General features: G+C 41.7%; 1 protein-coding gene across 8 annotated transcripts in view; it reads right to left on the reverse strand.

Annotated features, from left to right (window-relative positions):
* NHSL1 (NHS like 1) overlaps positions 1-22,575 on the reverse strand; it is a 415,209-nt gene that overhangs the window by 7,919 nt on the left and 384,715 nt on the right. For 7 of the 8 annotated variants that reach the window (XM_070795555.1, XM_070795556.1, XM_070795557.1 and 4 more), the window contains 3 exons: positions 15,105-15,297; positions 10,845-10,976; positions 69-3,206 (listed from right to left, as the gene is read on the reverse strand). In XM_070795555.1, coding sequence (XP_070651656.1) covers positions 69-3,206; positions 10,845-10,976; positions 15,105-15,297 — 3,463 coding nt within the window. The remainder of the gene's footprint in view (positions 1-68; positions 3,207-10,844; positions 10,977-15,104; positions 15,298-22,575) is intronic. The other variant, XM_070795559.1, reaches the window with a different exon arrangement.

Below are 22,575 nucleotides of genomic sequence, written 5' to 3' on the forward strand. Positions count from 1 at the left end.
GAGCATGCACCAGCCCTACTCGCCTCGGCTGCGAACGGTCCAGGGGAATAAGAGAAAACCGGACTCACGCCCTGGGTCCTGCGGAGGCAGGCAGCGCTCCACACCGTTCCTGGCACCCGGCTCCTCCGCAGGGGCTGGCACCATGGGGACATTGGCTTCCACTCTGCCCGGGGACTCGGATCCTGCAGCTCCTCCCACAAGAACCACCGAGCTGCCAGAGTCGGTGTCATCGGAACCAGCCCCCGTTGCACCCCTCTCTCGTGCCTCTCCGCTCGTGGGGCTGGGAGACGCCACGCTCACGTTCTCTGCGGGCTCCGCCGTGAAATCCCTCTGCGGAGGTGACACCACGAGGAACAGTTTGGGCTTCTTGGAAATGGGGGGCGGCTTCCTGCTGGGCGACGGGCCGAGGGGCGGGGTGGCACCCGCTCCGGCCTCCGCCTCCCCGGCCGGGCTGTGGCTCTGGAGGCCATGCTCGGCTGCACTGTCCTGGTGACCCTGAGTCGAGCTCTTGGCAGGAGTCGGGAGCGAGCTCGTCGCGGAGGCAGGCTGGCTTTCACTCTCCATTTCATGTATGCTATTTCGGGATTTCAGGAAAGCAGATGGCTTTAAATGATACTGGGAAACAGTCGGAGTTCGTTTTTCCTGAGATGCGTGTTCCTGTAAGGGGGCTACCTCGGTTCCTGAGTTCTTCTTCACCGGCCTCAACTGCACCATTTGCAACGCTTCGGTGGTGATCAGGGGCATGGGGAGTCTGCTGCCCTCCTCCTTGATGGAAGGCTGTCTGCAGGCCTCCCGGGAGGGCTCTGGCTGGCCAGGTTTCTTGAAAGAAGGCCTGGCATCTTTCATCAATTTGGGGTCAAGCGGTGGGGCAGGCGGGGGCACTGAGGGGGTTAAGGCAGGTGGCGGAGGTGGCAGGGAGTCAGATGAATCCAGAAAAGGGGCGCTCAGTGCTGTAGGGGGCGGAGGAAAGCAGGCGTCGGTGGGGGCACAGAAGGGAGTGAGCACTTCTGGTGGCGGAGGGGGGAAGAGGGGAGAGCGAGGCAGAGGTGAGCCCTCGGAGAAATCTGCCAGAGGTGGCGGGGGAGGGAGGAAAGGAGACTTGTCAGCGGGACAAGGGGCTGGAGGAGAGGTGTGAGGAGCAGCCGCGAGCGGAGACACCAGCGCTGAATCCAGCTTCTTCACCGTCCCGCTTCCTTCAGTGGAAGTATTCGAGGAAAGAGACGTGGAGGAGGAGGAGACGGATACTGAAGATACAAGAGACGACTTCCTTTCTGGCACCTTGGGTTTGGGCTTTCCCTTCCCATTGGCTGGTGACATTGATTTTAAGAACACAGGCACAGGGGTGAGAGCGGTGGGCGTGTTCGACTGACTGGAATACCCACTGGATGGAGAAGTGACTCTGTGCGACTTCTCCGGTGATGTGATCTTTGGTTTGACGGCGCCACCGGGCACTGGGGGTACTGCAGCCCGGGACCCCTCCAGGAGATGGCGGCCCGGCCCACTTCCAGGTGATGCTGCGCTGCCGGCCGGACCGGCCCTGCCTGCGTTCCCCTGATCTTCCTGTACTCCCGTGTAGTCAATGTAGTAACCCCACGGGTCTGTGTACTCGGACTTGACGCTGCTCGTGTCGCTCTGTGCCGGGGTGAGCCCGCACACGGAGTAGACGTTGGGGGCCGTGGCGGAGGTTAGGCTGCTGCCGGCGCTCACAGTGCTCTGGCTGCGGGAGCGAGGCAGCCACGGTTCTTCGAAATCACTGCAGGGGCTCTGGGAGGGCGAGCTGCCGCCCTTGCCCGGGAGGTTCAGCTGCAGCGAGTGCTGGAGAGAGGCGATCAGGCTCTCGTTCAGCACCTGCCCGTTCGACTGGACGTTCTTCTTGGGAACCCTGCGCAGAGAGTCCGTCCGAGAGGGTGGCAGGGGAGGCTTCTTGGCTTTCTTCAAAGAAATGCTTCGCGCGAGGGATTTGTCTTGGCAATTGGACCGGTCCCCTTGGTGTCTCTGAGCTCTTCCATCAAAAACATTGACCACGCTGTGCCTGGGGTTCCCAAAGCCATCATTACTATTGCACAGATCCCCAGGTCTGTGTCCAGAGTCCGGGTGCAGAGTAGGGGAGTAGCCATCGTGGTCCTCTGAATACACAGACCTGGTATCATCCTTGTTAGAGGTCTGGTCCAAACTGCAGCTGCTCGTGTTGCTTACAGGAGTGGAGTAACCAGGAGCTGCCAAATGTGGCTTCAGTGGGGATGCCCGCCCACTACCTGAGCCACCATATTCCCAGGGCTCCACGCTACCACCCTGGCCCCGGCTGCCTGAATAACTGGACTCACTCTTGTTGTCCACATCCTGGGGGTGGGCTGGGATGCTAAGGTTATTTCTACAGTTATAGGCCATGGCCTGGGACCCATTCTCCCGATTTGCTGGTGTATTTAGAGAGACTTCGGAGTCACAGAGGGACAGCAGTGTGGTTGCACTGGACGAATGATGACCATCTTTCTGCCTGGAGAGGAGGTGGTCTCTGGATCTGACCTTTGAGTATGAAGATGAGCTGGTAATTTTACTGTCCAGCTGCCCTGAGCTCTGAGCAGTGTGAATCACAATGATCTCTGAAGAGGAGGAGAGCGTGGCATTTGGGATGATGCTGGTGGAGTAGCTCGTGTGAGGAGACACCACACACGCAGGGCTGGTTACATTTTCACCCTCGAAGTGCCTCAGCTCCTGAGATTTGGGCCTCAACAGTGTTCCCATCCTCGGGGCAGCTCCTAGATGCCCAAAGTCTTCATCTACTTGTGGGTGACCCTGCTGGTAGGGGAAAGCGCCACCCAGGTCTTCCACAGGGCCCAGGGCGCCCAGCCGTGGCTCCAGGGCCTGAACATTTGCCCTTGCTCCAGACCGGGGAAGACTGTGAAAACCAGCATCGCTGTTGAGGCGGGAAGGGAACACGACCCCGGCAGAGTCACTCAGCACTGACATGTTCCCAGAGGAGCCTGAGAAGTGACTCATCTGAGCAGCAATGCCTTGCCCCTTCTGGGCTCTGATTCTTCTCATTGAAGGTGGTACGACCTTCACTTCCTCAGTCTGACAGCTGGAATCCCTGGTTTCTGAGCGCTGTCCCATAGATCGATAGCTGTCGAGCCTTCCGAGTGTAGAGTAGTGGTCTGGGGTGTATGCTGAGTGACCACCAACATCATCTTGGCCAGTGGCTCCCGAAGCTGGAGAGAAAGCATAAAGAAGCTCATTACCTAAAAATAAAAATCAATATCTGAGTGCATCACCTTGATCTCTCACCCTCTTCTGATTCTGTGATGTTGTACTTAAAAGAAAAAAAAAATTTTTTTCTATTTGGCCTAGTTTTTTTTTCCCTATAAGCACCTAGGTGACAGTTTAAGTAGTTACTGATGGCCCCCCCAGATGAAGACCTGTATTATAAATTTCACATACTTCTTTTCATATATACCTCATAGCCTCCTATAAATTAAGTGCTGCATATGGAATTCTCAGGTACTCCCTTCAAGAACAAAGCTGAGGGTTCCTTGGAAGGTTTCCTTTTTACATAATCTCTTTTTGGTAAAGGTAAGACTCTCACCCATCCAGTGACTGTACAGAGCATCCATCTAGCAGTGACAGTCTTTCTCAAAGACAGATGAATGTGGCAGCTCAACAAAAGGGCTACAGAGGTATCATTTAGGAGGGATATCGGTATAAAACAGCGTTAATTACATTAATTTTTATGTCAGAAGGAAGTCCTAAGAAAAAGAAAAAAATGATTTACAGGCCCATCTGTGTTTCAAACATTTCATTATCCATCTTAAGCCATTATCATCTGTCGGTTAGTGACATTCAAAATTCAGTTGCAATCTGTTGTGTTCTGGGGAGGGAAAAAGCAGCAGGAACCGATCCAGTGAACATTTCCTCCAATTAGGATTATTCATTTCTTGGAGCTTTACAACCAAACAGAAAGAATAGTATGTTTAAAAGAAGAAGAAGAGGAAGAAGCAGCAGCAACAGCAGCACGAGGCAGGGTTTACAGTAAAGAGAGGGAGGGAAATGGATGAAAAAAATCCTTACACGTAGGTAAAGATCTCAAGCTACCTAGGAAAGAAGAGAAGCTTAAAATAAAATCATGAAGCCAAGAACTTACTCAAAGTGTATAGGGAAAAAAAAAAATCCATGCATAGCAATCATTAGGACCAATTAAATCTTGAAAAATAGTAGTGAAACCATAATTCTTTCTAGGTTGTTATTATCCAACAAGGGCCCACAAGCATCACTGTTCACCGTAAGGACACTGGTGATGATGGAATTCCCAAGATCTCCCTCCCTACCCCACTTATACTAGCCTTCATATTTGGACAGCATAGCCCATCCAAACAGCAAAGCACCAGGCTAAAATGGCGGCAGTGGTCTTGAATCAACTGCACAGGAGAAGCCACCCGGCAATGAAGGTTCCGAAGCGTAAAGCTATTTCCTTCACTGTGATGATGGAGAATCATTTTTGTGCTCGTATCTTTGGCAAAGAAAATCTATTCCCCCCACCCACCCTCTGCCAAGTACACATACTGCACACTTGCACTACACGTGTGCATGTGACGCTCTCCCTCAGGAAAAGGGGAAGTGGGCAAAAGGGTGGGAACAGAAGAAAAATCCACTTTAAGCAAAGAAAAACAAAAGGTGCAAATATTTGCAGTCTAGTATTTTAGAGTGTGTGCAATGCTAAGTCGCTTCAGTCATGTCCGACTCTTCATGACCCTATGGACTGTAGCCTGCCAGGCTCCTCTCTCCATGGGATTCTCCAGGCAAGAATACTGGAGGGGGCTGCTATGCCCTCTTCCAGGGGATCTTCCCAACCCAGGGATCGAACCCAGTTCTCTTACATCTCCTGCAATGGCAAGGGGCTTCTTTCCCACGAGCACCACCTGGGAAGTCCTTTTAGAAGGTGGAGGGTTGACTTGGAGGACTGGATCAGTTTGCACCAGTTCAATCCAAACATTCAGCACACCTTATTTCATTCTGATATGGATTTTCAGATCTTTTTCTTTCAAATTTGTATTAGCTTTTACATGAGGTCAGTGGTAGATTTTTAAATGTGTTTAAAGGTCATAAACAAAATCCTGATTCTTTCAGGTAACAATGTTGCATGTGAATTCTATGCTTCTGAAAATGGGACTATAGCCATTTCTTCACCACTTACAGTTCAAAACAATTTTTAAATCAAATGTTTTTCTAAAGACCTCTAAAATATATATACAAAACAACCCATATATTATTTATTATAGGGACCACTGAAATTCTATTCCTGAAACAGATACTTCAATATTTTCACAGTACAAAAAGTGTGACATTATTACAGGACACAGATGAATGCTATCTTAAGTAGCAAAAATTACAAAAATAGAACTACAAATATAGTCCACTCAGCTGCTGCTAAAAATCTTGATGAGATTTACCTGATTTTAATTTAAATAAATATGAAAGCTTAAATTATTTAAAATAATTACACTTTTAACTTATAATACTATAAGATCTATCCAACTTTTAAAAAGACACATGTAATAAAAATAATGATAGAAATCTACAAGCTAGATTCAAGGCTTAATGTATGAATTTTTAAAAAAGTCTTGACAGGCCTAAAGTAATGCTCTCGGTATCAACCAACAAAAATTATTCAGAAGGAGATTCCTTTAAATAAGTCCTTTTCTGCTTGGAGAGTAACATACTGGGATAAGTTCCAGGAAAACACAGACTATTCAGTAGCCAAACATAATTATATATGAACAAAATAATCTACAGTTCAGTTCAGTCCAGTTCAGTTGCTCAGTTGTGTCCGACTCTTTGCAACTCCATGAATTGCAGCACGTCAGGCCTCCCTGTCCATCACCAACTCCCAGAGTTCACTCAGACTCACATCCATTGAGTCGGTGATGCCATCCAGCCATCTCATCCTCTATCATCCCCTTCTCCTCCTGCCCCCAATCCCTCCAAGCATCAGAGTTTTTTCCAATGAGTCAACTCTTTGCATGAGGTGGCCAAAGTATTGGAGTTTCAGCTTTAGCATCATTCCTTCCAAAGAACACCAAGGACTGATCTGCTTTATAGAATGGACTGGTTGGATCTCCTTGCAGTCCAAGGGACTCTCAAGAATCTTCTCCAACACCATAGTTCAAAAGCATCAATTCTTCAGCGCTCAGCCTTCTTCACAGTTCAACTCTCACATCCACACATGACCACTGGAAAAACGATACCCTTGACTAGATGGACCTTTGTTGGCAAAGTAATGTCTCTGCTTTTGAATATGCTATCTAGGTTGGTCATAACTTTCCTTCCAAGGAGCAAGCGTCTTTTAATTTCATGGCTGCAGTCACCATCTGCAGTGATTTTGGACCACCAAAAAATAAAGTCTGACACTGTTTCCCCATCTATTTCCCATGAAGTGGTGGGACCGGATGCCATGAACTTCGTTTTCTGAATGTTGAGCTTTAAGGCAACTTTCCCACTCTCCACTTTCACTTTCATCAACAGGCTTTTTAGTTCCTCTTCACTTTCTGCCATAAGGGTGGTGTCATCTGCATATCTGAGGTTATTGATACTTCTTATCTGTTTCTAAAAGATGGAATCTCATAACAGGTTGCTCAAATACAATTCCATATATGTTTAAGATGAGAGTAAAGAAAAAGACACTTTGTCCTTTTGTTTAAATGGAAGGCAACAAATCACATACCATAAACATGCTTTAAAGAGAAACTATCATACCTTGATTTTAAAACTTTATATGCTGACCAATCTCAAGAGTCCACCACAGATTTTTAAGTAGAAGCTGCATACAGTTAAGCACTATTAATTCTAATACTAGGAGCACCTCTGGTTAGATTTTAAAAGTGAAAGTCCCAGCAATTTAGGCAGTGTTTTGTGGACAGGCTGTATCTTTTCCAGTGAATGTCTTTTTTTCAGATAATCATATCCTTTTAAAGTCTAATTTGACTCAGTCATTCTTCCCCATGCTTTATATCTAAGGAAGACTAATTCTTAAGAAGCGTCTACTTTTGATAATAATTAGTAAGATAGCACAAAGCTCTCAAATCAGAGGCCTTATAAGTACAAAATATTAGGAGAAAGGGCAAAGTCAACCCTTGCCCAAATGAATGAAGCAAAGGAAAGGTACAATCCAATTTTTTTTTTTGCTAAATGTGGGAAGATCCCCTGGAGAAGGGAAAGACTACTCACTCCAGTATTCTAGCCTAGAGAACTCCATAGACTGCATAGTCCAGGGGGCCACAGAGAGTCGGACACAACTGAGCAACTTTCACTTCACTTCACTTCACTGTATTCAAATATTCCTTTCCCTTACTCTACCACGAGTCCTTCCAACTGGCCTATCTATAAAACTAGAGGGGTTGTCTAATTGTTTTAAAAAAAAACCCAGCTCTAACTTAGATACAGCTGTCTCAGCTGACCTCCAGCCCTGATCCAGGTCATGTCATCAACTGTGCAATGACACCAAAAGTTTCTCATGTGACAACGCTCACCACACAGGTGATGTGCGGGAAGCTTTTTTTGCTTCAGTATTAGTGGTGTTCCTGTTATGGGCAAAAGAGAAATGAATGAGGGCCTCAGAGACTCTATCACCAGTTTTTAAAATATTAAAATTACAGAAGGTATGATTTACCTAGCTGATCAGCTACTTCCAGTAAGGTCAAAGAGGCAAATGAGTTACTGGCTCCATACTGATTGGCTGAGTTAAAAAAAAAAAAAGTGTTAAAAGTTCATAACTTTGAGGCTCTAGAAATCAGATAGACAGATAGATAGATAGACAATTCATATTGAATATTTACGTGTATGTCTATCTTTATCTGGGCCAAACTATTCTTATACTCTGGGCACAAAGCCATCCAAAACCTACTCATTTTGACTGGAAAGTCACTTAAAATGTAGCCTACCCAGAAACATCAACCTTGTTATCTTACAAAGAGCTGTCTGTAAAGTTACATTTTTAGGTTAAGGCATCTCCTAAAAGAGCAGTCAAATATAAATGTTACCTGAGTACTGTAAGAATTAGCCCATTAATATCTGCTAGACATACCAGTACACATTATTTTTTCTCAAATTAGTTGCCTGTCACCTAAAAGAGAAAGAAAAACGGTATAAAAGAATGGGATACAGGAGGCCTGGGCCACTAAAGGAGGTGATGTGAGGGCATGAACCAGAGGCAGCCTTCGTAAATCCTGTGGGTGCAATCTGGCCTCTGTTCATGATAAAACCCCCGTGTTATGAGGGAAGATGAGCACCCACTGTCATCTGGGCCACTGAAGCCACCTAGTCAGGTGAAAAGCATCACTGTTCATCCCTCTTGTAGTTGCAGCCTGGAAGGCAGAGAACACATACTGTAGAACTGGACGGCAGTAAAGAGAGAAAATGCCAGGTAAACAAGAATAAGCCTTCCCTCCCTAATACAAGGCATGTATGTGGGCCAGGGTGTCAGGAAAAAAGCACATAGGAATGATGTCTGTGACACCCAGAAGCTGAAACTACCTCGACGTGCTATAACATATACTACCATTGCTAGGATAAACTCATTTTGCCTAAAACATTGATAGGAAAGTTCAGAAGTAATGATTTGGAGTTTTTAGAGTATAGCCCTCAATAGAAAATAAAAGTAAAAATATCAGTTCAGTTCAGTTGCTCAATTGTGTCTGACTCTTTGCGACCCCATGGAATGTAGCACGTCAGGCATCCCTGTCCATCATCAACTCCCGGAGTTTACTCAAACTCATGTCCATTGAGTGGGTGATGCCATTCTAACCATCTCATCCTCTTTTGTCCCCTTCTCCTCCTGTCTTCAATCTTTCCCAGCATCCGGGTCTTTTCAATGAGTCAGTTCTTTGCATCAGGTGACAAAGTATTGGAATTTCAGTTTTAGCATCAGTCCTTCCAATGAATATTCAGGACTGATCTTCTTTAGTATGGACTGGTTGGATTTCCTTGCAGTCCAAGAGACTTTCAAGAATCTTCTCAAACAGTACAGTTTAAAAGCATCAACTCTTGGGTGCTCAGCTTTCTTTATGATCCAATTGTCACATCCATACATGACTACTGGAGAAGGCAATGGAAACCCACTTCAGTACTCTTGCCTGGAAAATGCCATGGGCAGAGGAGCCTGGTGGGCTGCAATCCATGGGTTTGCGAAGAGTCGGACACGACTGAGCAACTTCACTTTCACTTTTCACTTTCATGCATTGTAGAAGGAAGTGGCAACCCACTCCAGTGTTCTTGCCTGGAGAATCCCAGGGAGAGGGGAGCCTGGTGGGCTGCCGCCTATGGGGTTGCACAGAGTCCGACATGACTGAAGTGACTTAGCAGCATACATGACTACATGGGAAAACCATAGCTTTGACTTGACAGACTTTTGTCGGCAAAGTAATATCTCTGCTTTTTAATATGCTGTCTAGGTTGGTCATAACTTTTCTTCCAAGGAGGAAGTGTCTTTTAATTTCATGGCTGCAGCCACCATCTGCAGTGATTTTGGAGCCCCCCAAAATAAAGTTTGTCACTGTTTCCACTGTTTCCCCATCTATTTGCCATGAAGTGATGGGACTAGATTCTATGATCTTAGTTTTCTGCATGTTGAATAATTATAAGCAAAGAAGTCCACAGGTTGACCAAAGAGAAAAAGGCAAGATTCAAGATAGGTAGTGTTAAGTTGGTACAATAAGTACAATAGCAGCTAATACGTATATATTAATAGTAGCGTGTGTGTGTGCACACTCAGTTGTGTCCAACTCTTTGCGACCCCATTACATTGTAGCCCACCAGGCTCCTCTGTCCATGGAGTTTTCCAGGCAAGAATACAGGAATGGTTTGCCATTTCCTGCTCCAGGGGATATTCCTGACTCAGGGGTTGAACGCTCATCTCCTACACTGGCAGGCAGATACCAGGTACCACGTGCTCTGCCTGTATAAATTCATTAACTCCTCAAACAGCCCTAAGAATTAGGTTCTATTAACATCAGCAACCACACTTTTTTTGAGTGAAAAAGTAGACTCAGAGAGGTGAAATAACCAGCTTGAGGCTGCCCAGCAAGTAAGTGGCAGAGACAGGATTCAAACTGAAGCAGCCTGGTACTGGAGTCCCTGCTGCCTCAGCAGACATTCCTGTTGGACCATGAAAAAACAGGTGAGGCAATGTATACAGAAAGAAAAGAAAACGTTATCCAAAGCATATATAAAGATAAGCAGGAACAAGATGGGTGAGTGAATAATGAAGTGAACCATCTTCTGCACCAGTCAAAAGGAACTTTTGGTTTCTGTTTTTCAACCACATGTTGAGAAATACCAAATCAAAAAGCTACGAATTTGTTTCACCAGAAGTACCAGTAAGGCATTATCCAACACAAATGACTATTTTCAATTTTACTGGTATTTACTAATGATGTTGGATGAAAAAATGCCACCAATATTGTCAGTATAACTAATGAAGTCCATACGCACAATCTGAAGTCCTAGAATAAGTTTTTGGTTTCATGAAAACTTAAGCTCTAAATTGAAAGTGAATTTTACCGTGGGCATGCCCACTGTTGAAGGTACACAGAGATGATGACATAACTGTTTAATTTCTATCATCCCAGTCAATAGTTTTCATATAGCTCCTCTTCTTACCTTGTCATCAAAATTCAACAAATCACCTGCATGGGATGTTAAGATTTGTACCCAGTGCCTCGTTCAGGAAAGAAGCTGACCCTTTGGGGTACCAAAAGGCTATCAGAATGTATTGATTTCACAAAGACCACTGATAAGGTTAGGGTAGTAATGGTGAGTAGCAATGATGGGCAACAGAATACAGTTCTGATGAGCCATACCTAGCTCCTTCTGTATGCTGTCAGGGACTCCTGTAATAGTCTTTCTCCTTTTGACTTTCTTCGGTCGTCTTACCAGAGTGTCTGTGTAAATTAGAGACCGCCGAAGGCTGGCCTGGCGATCGAAATTCTCCCCTAATGCAGAGTAGTAGAACAAGCAAAGCAATGTTATTTTCAAGCAAGCCGACACCATGCACTTTCTTCCAGAAGCTTGTTGTAAAATGATAAGAAGGTATTAATAATGATGTTAGCCAGTCATACAATGATGAATGGATGCTGAAGGGCAAAAAAGGGAGGAAAGCACATTAGCATCATAAGGCTGTTTTCCAATTTCTGGGTGTATATCCATTCAAAGAAAGCACCTTGAGCTCATTTGCAAAGGCAAACTGGTGAATAACACTTCGGAAGAGTGATTTTGTGTTATTTAAAAAATGGGTTATTTTGGAAGTATTTCACAAAAGTCTTCGGTCACCAAAATCACGCTTCACATCAGCTGGAGATGAATTTATTTGCTTCATCTGGTCCTCACCAGAGACCAAAGTATTGTCTTGTCTGATGTGATGAAACAAATAACTTAATCAGGAATTCCTAGGTGACGACTTTTCTTCAGTCAAGGAGGCTCTTAATTTGAATAGACTGGTAATTGCTACGGTGTGAGACACAATGATAATGAAAAAGCCTTATAATGATAAAGTACTTTTATCACAATGAGACCCAGTAGCTCTGCGGTTTGTTAAAGCTAAACTGCTTCTCGCTGTTTCTTAATCACTTTTCAAAAGTTGATCTAAATTCATTACAGGTATGTTGAAATCAAACCCAGAATGCCACATCAAAGTTTTTTCTTTCTAGTGTGTAAGTTGTGTGATTATCACACCATGGAATAGCCTAAAATAGTAACATATCAACTACTGTTTGGTCTGCTTTAAATTACTTGACATTTGAAGAGAAGTTTTATAGCATTGACCTTATTAAATAGTTCTTCTCCTCAAAAAGAGATTTAAAAAATACATATGTACACATACAAAATATATACTTCCATATTATAAGAAAAGTTTAAAAATTATTCACTCTTTTTAACAACACCGACGCACATTCAAAAGTGGGTATGCTGTGAACAATGTATCTTCTATTTTAATAGGAATACATTGTGAACAGAACCAATATGGTTCTAATCAAAATAGAGAATAAAAGATCGGAATGGTCAAAACACATTTCACCTACAAAGCAACAAACTTAGATGAAGGCTTGTAAATTTGAAAATGCTCTCAACTTTGTTCCTAACGGAGAAAAAACAGAAATGATTTAGAGAAAACCCTGAAACACCAGAAGGCACCATCACTGTGATAAATGCATTACTACGTACAATAGCAAATACGGCCTATAAGAGGCCAGTCAGGACTTCACTGGTTCATTTGTTTTCTGTGGCAGAGGAAAAACATGTTCTTGGCTCAAATCATTAAGAATGGACAAAATATTAACAGACAGTTGCATTTAGTCTCCAGGTTTGCTTCCTACACAAAAAAACAAAGATGAACCACCCAAGCTCCAAGGAAATGAAAAAACAAACTGCGAGGATGAACGTCTAAGACATATACCACCACTGGTGCCAAACGCTCCATCCTTCATTGTGACCTAAAAGGACTCCAGCCTTCATCGTGACCTAAAAGGACTGTCTCCTCTACTGGGCTAAACATTTCTGAAGGGTGGGGACACGATCATGCACCCTGGGATTGCCTGTGGCATTCAGCTCGATGCCTGACACAAAGTAGTTATTCAGTAAATGTCTACTGAATTGAGAGGGATTTAATTATTTCTTTTCATTGAAAAATGGCAGTAGTCCGTCAGGGTTACTACTTAGAAATCAATTTAGCTAGCTCAAACATCAGTCCAAAGGCAGTTTGTAAGAACTGCTTCAGCATGTTTACTCACTCTATTTATCTTTCAGGTGTAAGAGCTGCTATCCCACATGGCAGATTAAGCAACATACTCATATGCACATTTTATTTTAAACATTTTTCTTCTCTTCAACTCTTAGAACAGGATGAGTTCCCCCACAGGACACAGGCCTGTGACTAAAGGGAGAAAATCAATTTTCAAGCCAGTAGCTCATTGTACTAATGTCTTCTTCCTCTCTGCCTGGCAAGCATCTCTCTGCATTTGAAACAATATATTTATTGGCATTCTTTCCTCTGCTGAACTGTACTGAAAACCAAATAGAAGGTCAATGTTCACCCAAATAAATGAGCAGTGACAACGCCCTACAGGAAGCTACATTTTATCTTCTAGTGCTTTGGAAATGTATCATTTAAAGAGCCAGGAGTTGTATAATCTATGTCAATTCAACCACTAAAAGTAAACAAATTTAATGCTTCTTTATACCAGAATATCAGAAAAACTACTTCTTTATGAAATGTATGTGTGTATAGTAAACACACAGATCCAGAAAATGGATCAATAAATATGTCATTAGGCATCTGCCTTCTACATTTCTGAAAATGTTAATCACTCAAAAGTAAACTGCATTTTGTCCTAACTTGTATTGCTCATTTCTTTATTGTCATTCACCTCTCCTGTGTGGCATTTTCAAGGCCTCCTTTTAAACTTTATGTAATTCATATCCACTTACTCATCAGACAGGAGAGAATAAAGTTCAGAGGCTGACACTGTCTGCTGTTGTGCCAATGTATTTCACTGTAAATTATTCTTTATTCCTGAAAATCTATTCTGCTTTAAATTTCCTAATTTCACGATAATGCATTTTATCTGAATTCCATTAAGGATTGTTACATTTCATAGCACAATCTTACAATATTAATTCTGAGGCTTTTAATCAATCAAATAATGTAATGCATTTTCTCACAGAAAATACACAGCCATATAAACATTACACTTTGTTCTGAAATACAACTATATATAAAAATACTTTTAAAAGTATGATTTGGTGAATGTGAATCATACTTAGAAAAATCAATGCTATTTGCAAAGAGAATGGAATAAAAGGCCATGCTATTCCTGCAAGGCTTAAGTACAGTAAATGTGGGAAAATGTCCATGGAATTTAAAATAATTCATGTACTAATTAAATTTCTCTGGAATTCAAAACAGAGTTTTAAATGTAATTTTTAAACATCTTGTAAGGTTTAAAAAAATTCATCAATAACTATCACCAATGCCAGGGAAAAAAACTTTCTAACAATAGTCGAGAGCAGTAGCCTCAGAAACATAGCAAAGGTATGATGAGTTTTCATCCTAATTTTTTATGAAAACTTATCCTTATTGATCACCTGATTTTTTTAGGTTCTGGCCTTATAAGCCAGATTTTGTATGAGCTGATTATCAGTATGACTACTGGTAATGTTTTCTCTTGAACACAGTCTAATGTCTGAAGCTACCAACTCTTAACATGTCTATTTTGCATTTTGTACTCTCCCCAGATCAATGATCTATCTTCTCTGCAGGATATGGAAGTGACAGGGGAGGAAAATTTTGAAACTTATTAACAGTTCTCTATGTTTGTGAAATACTGTCTTTGAGCTTTACATACCTTGTCACCTTAATTATCACAGATGATTAAAACCTGAATATAATATTCTGCAAGAACTTGAATTTCACATTTGGCAATTAATATTCATATGCCAGTCTAACATGTTCTAAATTTTTTATATTTAGAAGGAATGGATTTTTATTTGATGATTATAGAATTCAAATTATGGAAATGAAGATATAATTTTACTATCCTGTTAGATTTTTTTAAATGTATATTTCATATTTTTATTTCAAGTAATTTCCCCCTTTTTCTACTTGAGAAAACAAGAAGGTAAGAAAATCATTCAGAAATATTAAATGTGTTCTTTTTCACTTTTATAAATGAGTTAAAACAGCCTTTTAGAAAGTAAACCTAATTTTTTCTCACTCAAGATCACATTTAGAAGATATTTCCATATAGCCAAAATATTTTAAAAAGGCAATTCAATTAAAAGAATTGAATTGTGTGTAAAAATGCCACCCTTTAGCTGAATGGCTGGACCACTGAATTCTCTGACATCAACCTTTGGTGATACAGTCTACAAATCTAAAAGGAATAGATATTTGACATGCACACACATATACATTTTAGTATTCCCTTCATTCAACAAAGAGCAGGAAGTCAGACCACAGCTATCTACCTCTGTTGTATGAATGACATGCTAAGAGCATATACCAAACAAAGAGCCATAGTCATTCTTCCAGAATATTTGCAACCTGTCCACAGAGCAAAGCATACCAGTTATGTTAATAGGAACCACGTCAGCCTGGACTGTTTGGGCTTGCTGCCGCATCTTCTCTTCCGGTGTTGGCAAGGGAAGTGACTTGGTCCAGTTGGTTTGAGTATGAAGGTCAGAGCAGTCACTTGACGTTGGCGTCTTAGGTCTCCTGGTGGAAGTAAGTCTTTCCTCTTCTGATGAAGAGACAGAACACTGCAGGGGAAAAATTGAGATGAAGCCATAGTGTGTAATTGCTGGCAGAAACATTTAAAAATACATTAAAAAAAAATTAAACTGATTTGAAGCAAGCCAAAAGAAAAAAAAAATTGGTCACATTTCGGAACAAGAAGCAATGGTTCACAAGGGAACCGCTCATCATCTTGCATGTAACTCATAATATACATGATTTGCTAAGGCCTTAGTCTCTAAGCCATGAGGACTGGAAAAAGGTTTTGCTGACCCACAAAATTTTTTAAGTTCTTCCTGTTTCTTTCTATATTTACTGTGATCAGAAAGCTTATGGATTTAGTTTAACATTAGAAGCTCAGAGAAACATCATGGGTTTGGCCATCAGTCTCTATTTTTATTAAAATTTCTTTTTGCTCCAAGTAATTTCTAGCTTCAATCTCAATTCCTTTAGGCTCTGATCTCAAGTTTGAAAATGATAGAGCTATTGTTGTTCAACTATCCATGCTCTTTGGAAATCATTTACATAGAAAAAGAAAAATCAACTGTGAAATTGTTAAATTATCAAAAGCTGACTGAAGCTCTGCTTGGAGCCTATCATAGCCCCATGAGGAAATTTCTAGCAGTGTCTGTTTTGATACACATTAACATCCTAAGACTGGACATGAAACAACAGACTGGTTCCAAATAGGAAAAGGAGTACAATATACAATATACAAGGCTGTATACTGTCACCCTGCTTATTTAACTTATACGCAGAGTACATCATGAGATACCCTGGGCTGGAAGAAGCACAACCTGGAATTAAGATTATTGGGAGAAATATCAATAACCTCAGATATGCAGATGACACCACCCTTATGGCAGAAAGTGAAGAGGAACTAAAGAGCCTGTTGATGAAAGTGAAAGAGGAGGGTGAAAAAGTTGGCTTAAAGCTCAACATTCAGAAAATGCAGATCATGGAATCTGGTCCCATTACTTCATGGGAAATAGATGGGGAAACAGTGGAAACAGTGTCAGACTTTATTTTTGGGGGCTCCAAAATCACTGCAGATGGTGACTGCAGCCATGAAATTAAAAGACGCTTGCTCCTTGGAAGGAAAGTTATGACCAACTTAGACAGTATATTGAAAAGCAGAGATATTACTTTGCCAACAAAGGTCCGTCTAGTCAAGGGTATGGTTTTTCCAGTGGTCATGTATGGATGTGAGAGTTGGACTGTGAAGAAAGCTGAGCACTGAAGAATTGATGCTTTTGAACTGTGGTGTTGGAGAAGACTCTTGAGAGTCCCTTGGACTGCAAGGAGATCCAACCAGTCCATTCTAAAGGAGATCAGTCCTGGGTGTTCATTGGAAGGACTGATGCTGAAGCTGAAACTCCAATACTTTGGCCACCTCATGCGAAGAGTTGACTCATTGGAAAAGATCCTGATTTGGGGAGGGATTGGGGGCAGGAGGAGAAGGGACGACAGAGGATGAGATGGCTGGATGACATCACCGACTCAATGGACATGAGTTTGAGTGAACTCCGGGAGTTGGTGATGGACAGGGAGGCCTGGCGTGCTGCGATTCATGGGGTCGCAAAGAGTCGGACACGATTGAACGACTGAACTGAACTGAATATCCTAACTGGGGAACCCTTTTCAATATCTTTCTTTCCTCACATCTTAAAAAGTGTAAGCAAGAAAGTTGTTTTGGCAAGCATTTCATGATGAACTTCACCGTGGCTCCAGCAGCTAGTTCTGTGACAAACGCCAAGAACTGAAAAAAATTGCCACAGGCTCATGCGTGCTAAGTTGCTTCAGTCGTGTCTGACTCTGTGACCCTAGGGGCTGTAGCCTGCCAGGCTCATCTGTCCATGGGGATTTTTTCAGGCAAGAATACTGGAATGGGTTGTCATGCCCTCCTCCAGGGGATCTCCTCAACCCAGGGACCAAACCTGCTTCTCTTATGTCTCCTGCATCGGAAGGCGGGTTCTTTACCACTAGGGCCACCCGGGAAGCCTACCACAGACTCAGGAACAACAACAAAAAAGGGTAATTGACTTTTGTTGAGAAATGGCAGTTTATAATCATAATAAACGCCTAAGAACTGCTCTTCAAGTTGAAAGCATTTAAACTACCACCTAAGGCATTAAGACAAATTTTACTTAAAAATGAATGAATGAATGAATAAATAAACATTCCCAAGGGAATACCTGTAAAACTAGCAGCCAAGTCAATTCAATACTCTCAACCACACTCCCCAAAGGGGCAATTGCTATCCTGACTTCTAACATTCAGCTTCATTTGCCTGTTTTTGGATTTTCTCTAAGGGAAATCATATTGTATATTCTCTTTTGTGACTTACTTCTGTCATTTAACACAGTATTTGTGAATATTTATCTATCTTTCAAAAGCATGTCTTGATACCTTTCTGGATCTAATGTAAGTTTCTAAGAGGACATTAGTAAGACATCTATAGAAATACATTAGTTAGATATCCTGAACAGAAGAACACTGCTCTGTTTACTGCTATTGAATTAGCCTTCCTGAAAAAAATCTGTGTTTATTCTACAACTAATAGCACTCCACATATCTGAAAAAGACTACTCTGCTGCTGCTGCTGCTGCTGCTGCTAAGTTGCTTCAATCGTGTCCGACTCTGTGCGACCCCACAGACGGCAGCCAACCAGGCTCCCCCGTCCCTGGGATTCTCCAGGCAAGAACACTGGAGTGGGTTGTCATTTCCTTCTCCAATGCATGAAAGTGAAAAGTGAAAGTGAAGTCGCTCAGTCGTGTCCGACTCTTCACGACCCCATGGACTGTGGCCCACCAGGCTCCTCCATCCATGGGATTTTCCAGGCAAGAGTACTGGAGTGGGGTGCCATTGCCTTCTCCGAAAGACTACTCTAGAGCTATGAAAATAGTGCGGTACGGGGATAGAGTCCTAAGCTAAGAATCCAAAGACCTGAGTCTATTTGCTTTATATTTTTCAGTCAAGGGATCCTGAAGTTGTTCCTAAACATTGAAGTTTCCTTTGCTGTAAAATAGGGCTGTACTCTCTACCATATCCCACTAAGGATACTTGTGAACCTAATGACATGATAGCTATGAAAAAGGCATTGTGGAAATAAATATATGTATATATATATGAATAGACATCTCAATATATGAGATTTTACATTATCAGTACATAATACATATAAAATGAAAACCTACTTTCTTTGCCACCTAAGGAAAATGTGAAATGTTTGTAATTAAAACTGACAAATAAATATACTCAATTTATTGAGCATGTTACTGACATCTTATTATGATACTAAATTGCATTTTATCAATTCATGTTTGATCCAACACTGGTTACAATGATCACATCTACTACAGATCCTTGAAAGGTAATTAAGGCTTCCCACATGGCTCAGTGGTAAAGAATTCGCCTGCTAATACAGGAGACAGAGGACACATGGGTTCGATTCCTGGGTTGGGAAGATCCCCTGGAGGAGGAAATGACAACCTTCAACCAAAGGAATGTTTGAAAGAATTAAATTAAGTCATGGAGATCAAATCAGTCAATCCTAAAGGAAATTAATCCTGAATATTCATTGGAAGGACTGGTGCTGAAGCTGAAACTCCAATACTTTGGTCACCTGATCCAAAGCGCCAGCTCACTGGAAAAGACCCTGATACTGGGAAAGATTGAAGGCAGGAGGAGAAAGGGACAACAGAAAATGAGATGGTTAGATGGCATCACTGACGCAATGGACATGAGTTCAAGCAACCTTGAGGAGAGAGTGAAGGATAGGGAAGCCTGGCGTGCTGCAGTCCATGGGGTCTCAAAGGGTCGGACATAACTGAGCAACTGAACAACAAAGTCATACCAATGTAAATCAATTATGTCTACCCTTTATGCAGTTGTGACACTCAAAATAGGCTTGATATACAATACTTATTATCTACCCTCACACTGCAGGTACACAACACACACACAAATTAAAATTAATTTTGAGAATTTCATGACAGTTTGTGTAAAGTTCACATTAAGTGTCACATATCTGAAGTTGAATCTCAATTTAGTAAATTATGTTACTCTTTCTGATATATACATACACAGAAATAATTTTTCAGGCAACCTTGAAATATAGCATAGATAGCATAGACTTTAAAGGCCATGAGGAGCAAATCTTAATAGGCAAACTTCAGCTTGATGGAAAATAAATAGCATGGCAACGCCCTACCGAGAGGGTTCCCTCTTCCATGAGACGTCTGCCTGGGGAGATGGTGAAGCACTGTTTTATGGTCTGTATTCTGCTCAGTGGGACTCATCAGCCCTGGTAACCTACTTTTCTTTCAGTTGACTGAGACTGTCAGATTTGATAACTCTCACAATGAAACAGATCTTCAGTTCAGCCTCGTTGCCAGGGGATGATCACTAGGGATTGCTGCAGTATAACAACTGACAAAGATAATCTAGTTTATAAAGTACTCCCTTCCTTTGTGAGAAAATTTCCCAGACAAGCAGGGCACAGATAAAGTTATATGCAAATGCGACTGTTGCACAGTGCCACAATCTACTAAAGAAAAATAAGAAGCCAGGATGGCGCACCTTTCAGAATGATCTGACTCCCATTGCTCTCAATATTTATAAATACAGAGGGGCACAGGAAAAACCTCATCCATCTCACCGGCAGAACACATCACAATTACTCCATTAAGATGGATACTGGAATGCCATGGATTATTACCTTAGCCTCTTAACTCTGATCTTGTTAGCCACCCTCCCCTTCTTCCCATCCCTGCTTTAATAGTCTATTCCTGTGGAATAGTTCTATTCCACAGAAGCCTGAGGGATCCTTTCAAAACATGTCAGATCATGCTGCTCCTGTGCAATCTTACTAGAACCTACAAGACCCTACATGACCTGTGAACTGGCCCATTGCTATCTCTGACCTCAATTCCTACAATCCTATCCCTTCTTTATCCTACTCTAGCCACACCATCTTCCATCCAGTTCCTTGTACAAACCAAGCACGCTCCTGCCTCAGGGTCTTTGCACATGATGTTCCCACCATCTGAAATGCTCTTCCTTTAGACATCCTCATGGATAGCACCTTCTTATTCTTCAGGGGCTTAGTCAAGAGTCCCCTTCTTGTTGAGGTCTTACCTGCTAACCTGCCTAAAATTTCAACTCCTCCCTAATATTTTATATCTCCCTGCTCTTCTTTCTTTTTTCCCTTTAGTACATATCACCAGTATACATATATTTTAGCTATTTATCTTGTTTGTCTCTCCCTTGAAAATGTAAGTTTCAGGAGGCCTTAAAGCAGAATTACATAGAGTGCAATTTCACAATTTTAGCTAAAAAGGAGTCACCATTTAGTGACTGATGTCTCAATACCTTGCCCTGGGTTAGAGGCTTTATAGAAATTGGCACCTCATTTAATCTTCATAGCATTAGCCTCGTTTTGTAAATACAGAAATGGAGTAAAGCAACTTTACTTGAGGAAAGTTGACAAGTGGGCAACAGATTAGAACCTACAGCTGGCCTCAAAGCTCTGCTGCTAAACAGTGTAAAATAACAACTTGATAATATTTGCAATAAATTACTATGTGTTTTCTAATCTAAAAATAAAACTATCCATTTATATCTCTGAATAAGAAAAAGATCTTAAAAAAAAAAAGAATCTATAGTAAAGTCAGCAGTGTGGTATAATGAATGGAACACTGTAAGTATCAGCACACTGGCTCTGTCATTTACCAGCTGTATGTTTTGAGCAACTCAAGCTCCCTGTGTTAAGAACAGAATAATTTAAATAGCATCGCCATGCTTCATGTTAAGGGATCCCTTAGTACAGGGTGAATTTTATTTTACTTTTTTTAATATCGAGTTTAAAGTGGACTTGCTTTCAGAACTTAAATGCAGCTTGATTTATAAATGCAGTTTAATTGCTCAATAATGTTCATTAATATCTATCTGGAAGGAATGGAGAGTCACAAATGAAATGTAAGAAACCATGATTTCTTGTGTCAAATTGCTTAATTTACAAAGGGAGATCACCTGCCATACCAGGAGTTGTTTTGTGAATTTTGAATACTGTTAAGTCCTGCATTTTAGAACTTTGAGGTCCTGTCTGGAAATCAGACAAGTTCCCACCAGATGGATGGTGAGGCCTGAAACATGGTCTCTTTGGCAGACTGCCAAGTTATCAAAAAGTGGGCTTAACTAAAAAACACATTTGCCCAGGCTTTTTTTTTTTTTATCTGCTAAGCTTTTAAAAATTAGAAAACATAATTATAGCCAGAGTTAAACTTAGCATTCATTTAGCAATTATTACATAAAAATAGATATAGAACAGATGAAACTATATAGAGCACCATTTAAGAGGAAAGCCACATACATTCCAGTCCTTTTTACAGGACACTTACTTAGTCTATGGTGTTTTCGTCTTCAGAATTAAATCCGTCTTGGGTGGACTTTTCTTTTTAAAGATTCTAGATAGTTTATAAGGTGCCAAAATGTTTGCAGTCTTTTTTGGCTATATGCTTATTCCACCTTTAATATACTCAGACACAAGCGATCCTGACTTCATTCTCTTCTCTCCTTATTCCCCTTCCCCCTCCCCTGGGCTCTGGACCTGACAACAAAAACCAGGGGTAGTGGTTTTGAGGGGAATACACACAGAAACAGTTTGTGGCCCATCCAGAGCTCCACAAAGGCCAGGAGGTGGTTTCCATATTCATGTTATCAAATAATTTCAATTGTTCCTTCTCTCCTATTCAATATATTACCAAAATTCAGCCCCTTCATCATGGGCTCTAAACTTTCTTACTACGTACTGAATTGAAACATTTTGGATTTAAACTATCACACATAAAATGAACATAAATGTTCAAAATGATAATGTAATTTCTTGCCTTTAATGGCCTTTTATTATAATAAATCATATATACAAAGTATATAACACAACAATGAATTTTTAAGAACCTATTACCCAACTCATGACTTAAAATATTATGAATAATTGCATCTACCCCATACTGTTACCTCGAGGTAACTGCTCTCCTGAATTCTGCATTATTTATTATGCCTTTAACTTTTGCTATGTATGTGCATCAGATCAGATCAGATCACTCGCTCAGTCGTGTCTGACTCTTTGCGACCCCATGAATCGCAGCACGCCAGGCCTCCCTGTCCATCACCAACTCCCGGAGTTCACTCAGACTCAAGTCCATCGAGTCAGTGATGTCATCCAGCCATCTCATCCTCTGTCGTCCCCTTCTCCTCCTGCCCCCAATCCCTCCCAGCATCAGAGACTTTTCCAATGAGTC

This window comes from Bos indicus, chromosome 9, assembly GCF_029378745.1.
Source record: "Bos indicus isolate NIAB-ARS_2022 breed Sahiwal x Tharparkar chromosome 9, NIAB-ARS_B.indTharparkar_mat_pri_1.0, whole genome shotgun sequence".
NCBI classification, from domain to species: domain Eukaryota; kingdom Metazoa; phylum Chordata; class Mammalia; order Artiodactyla; family Bovidae; genus Bos; species Bos indicus.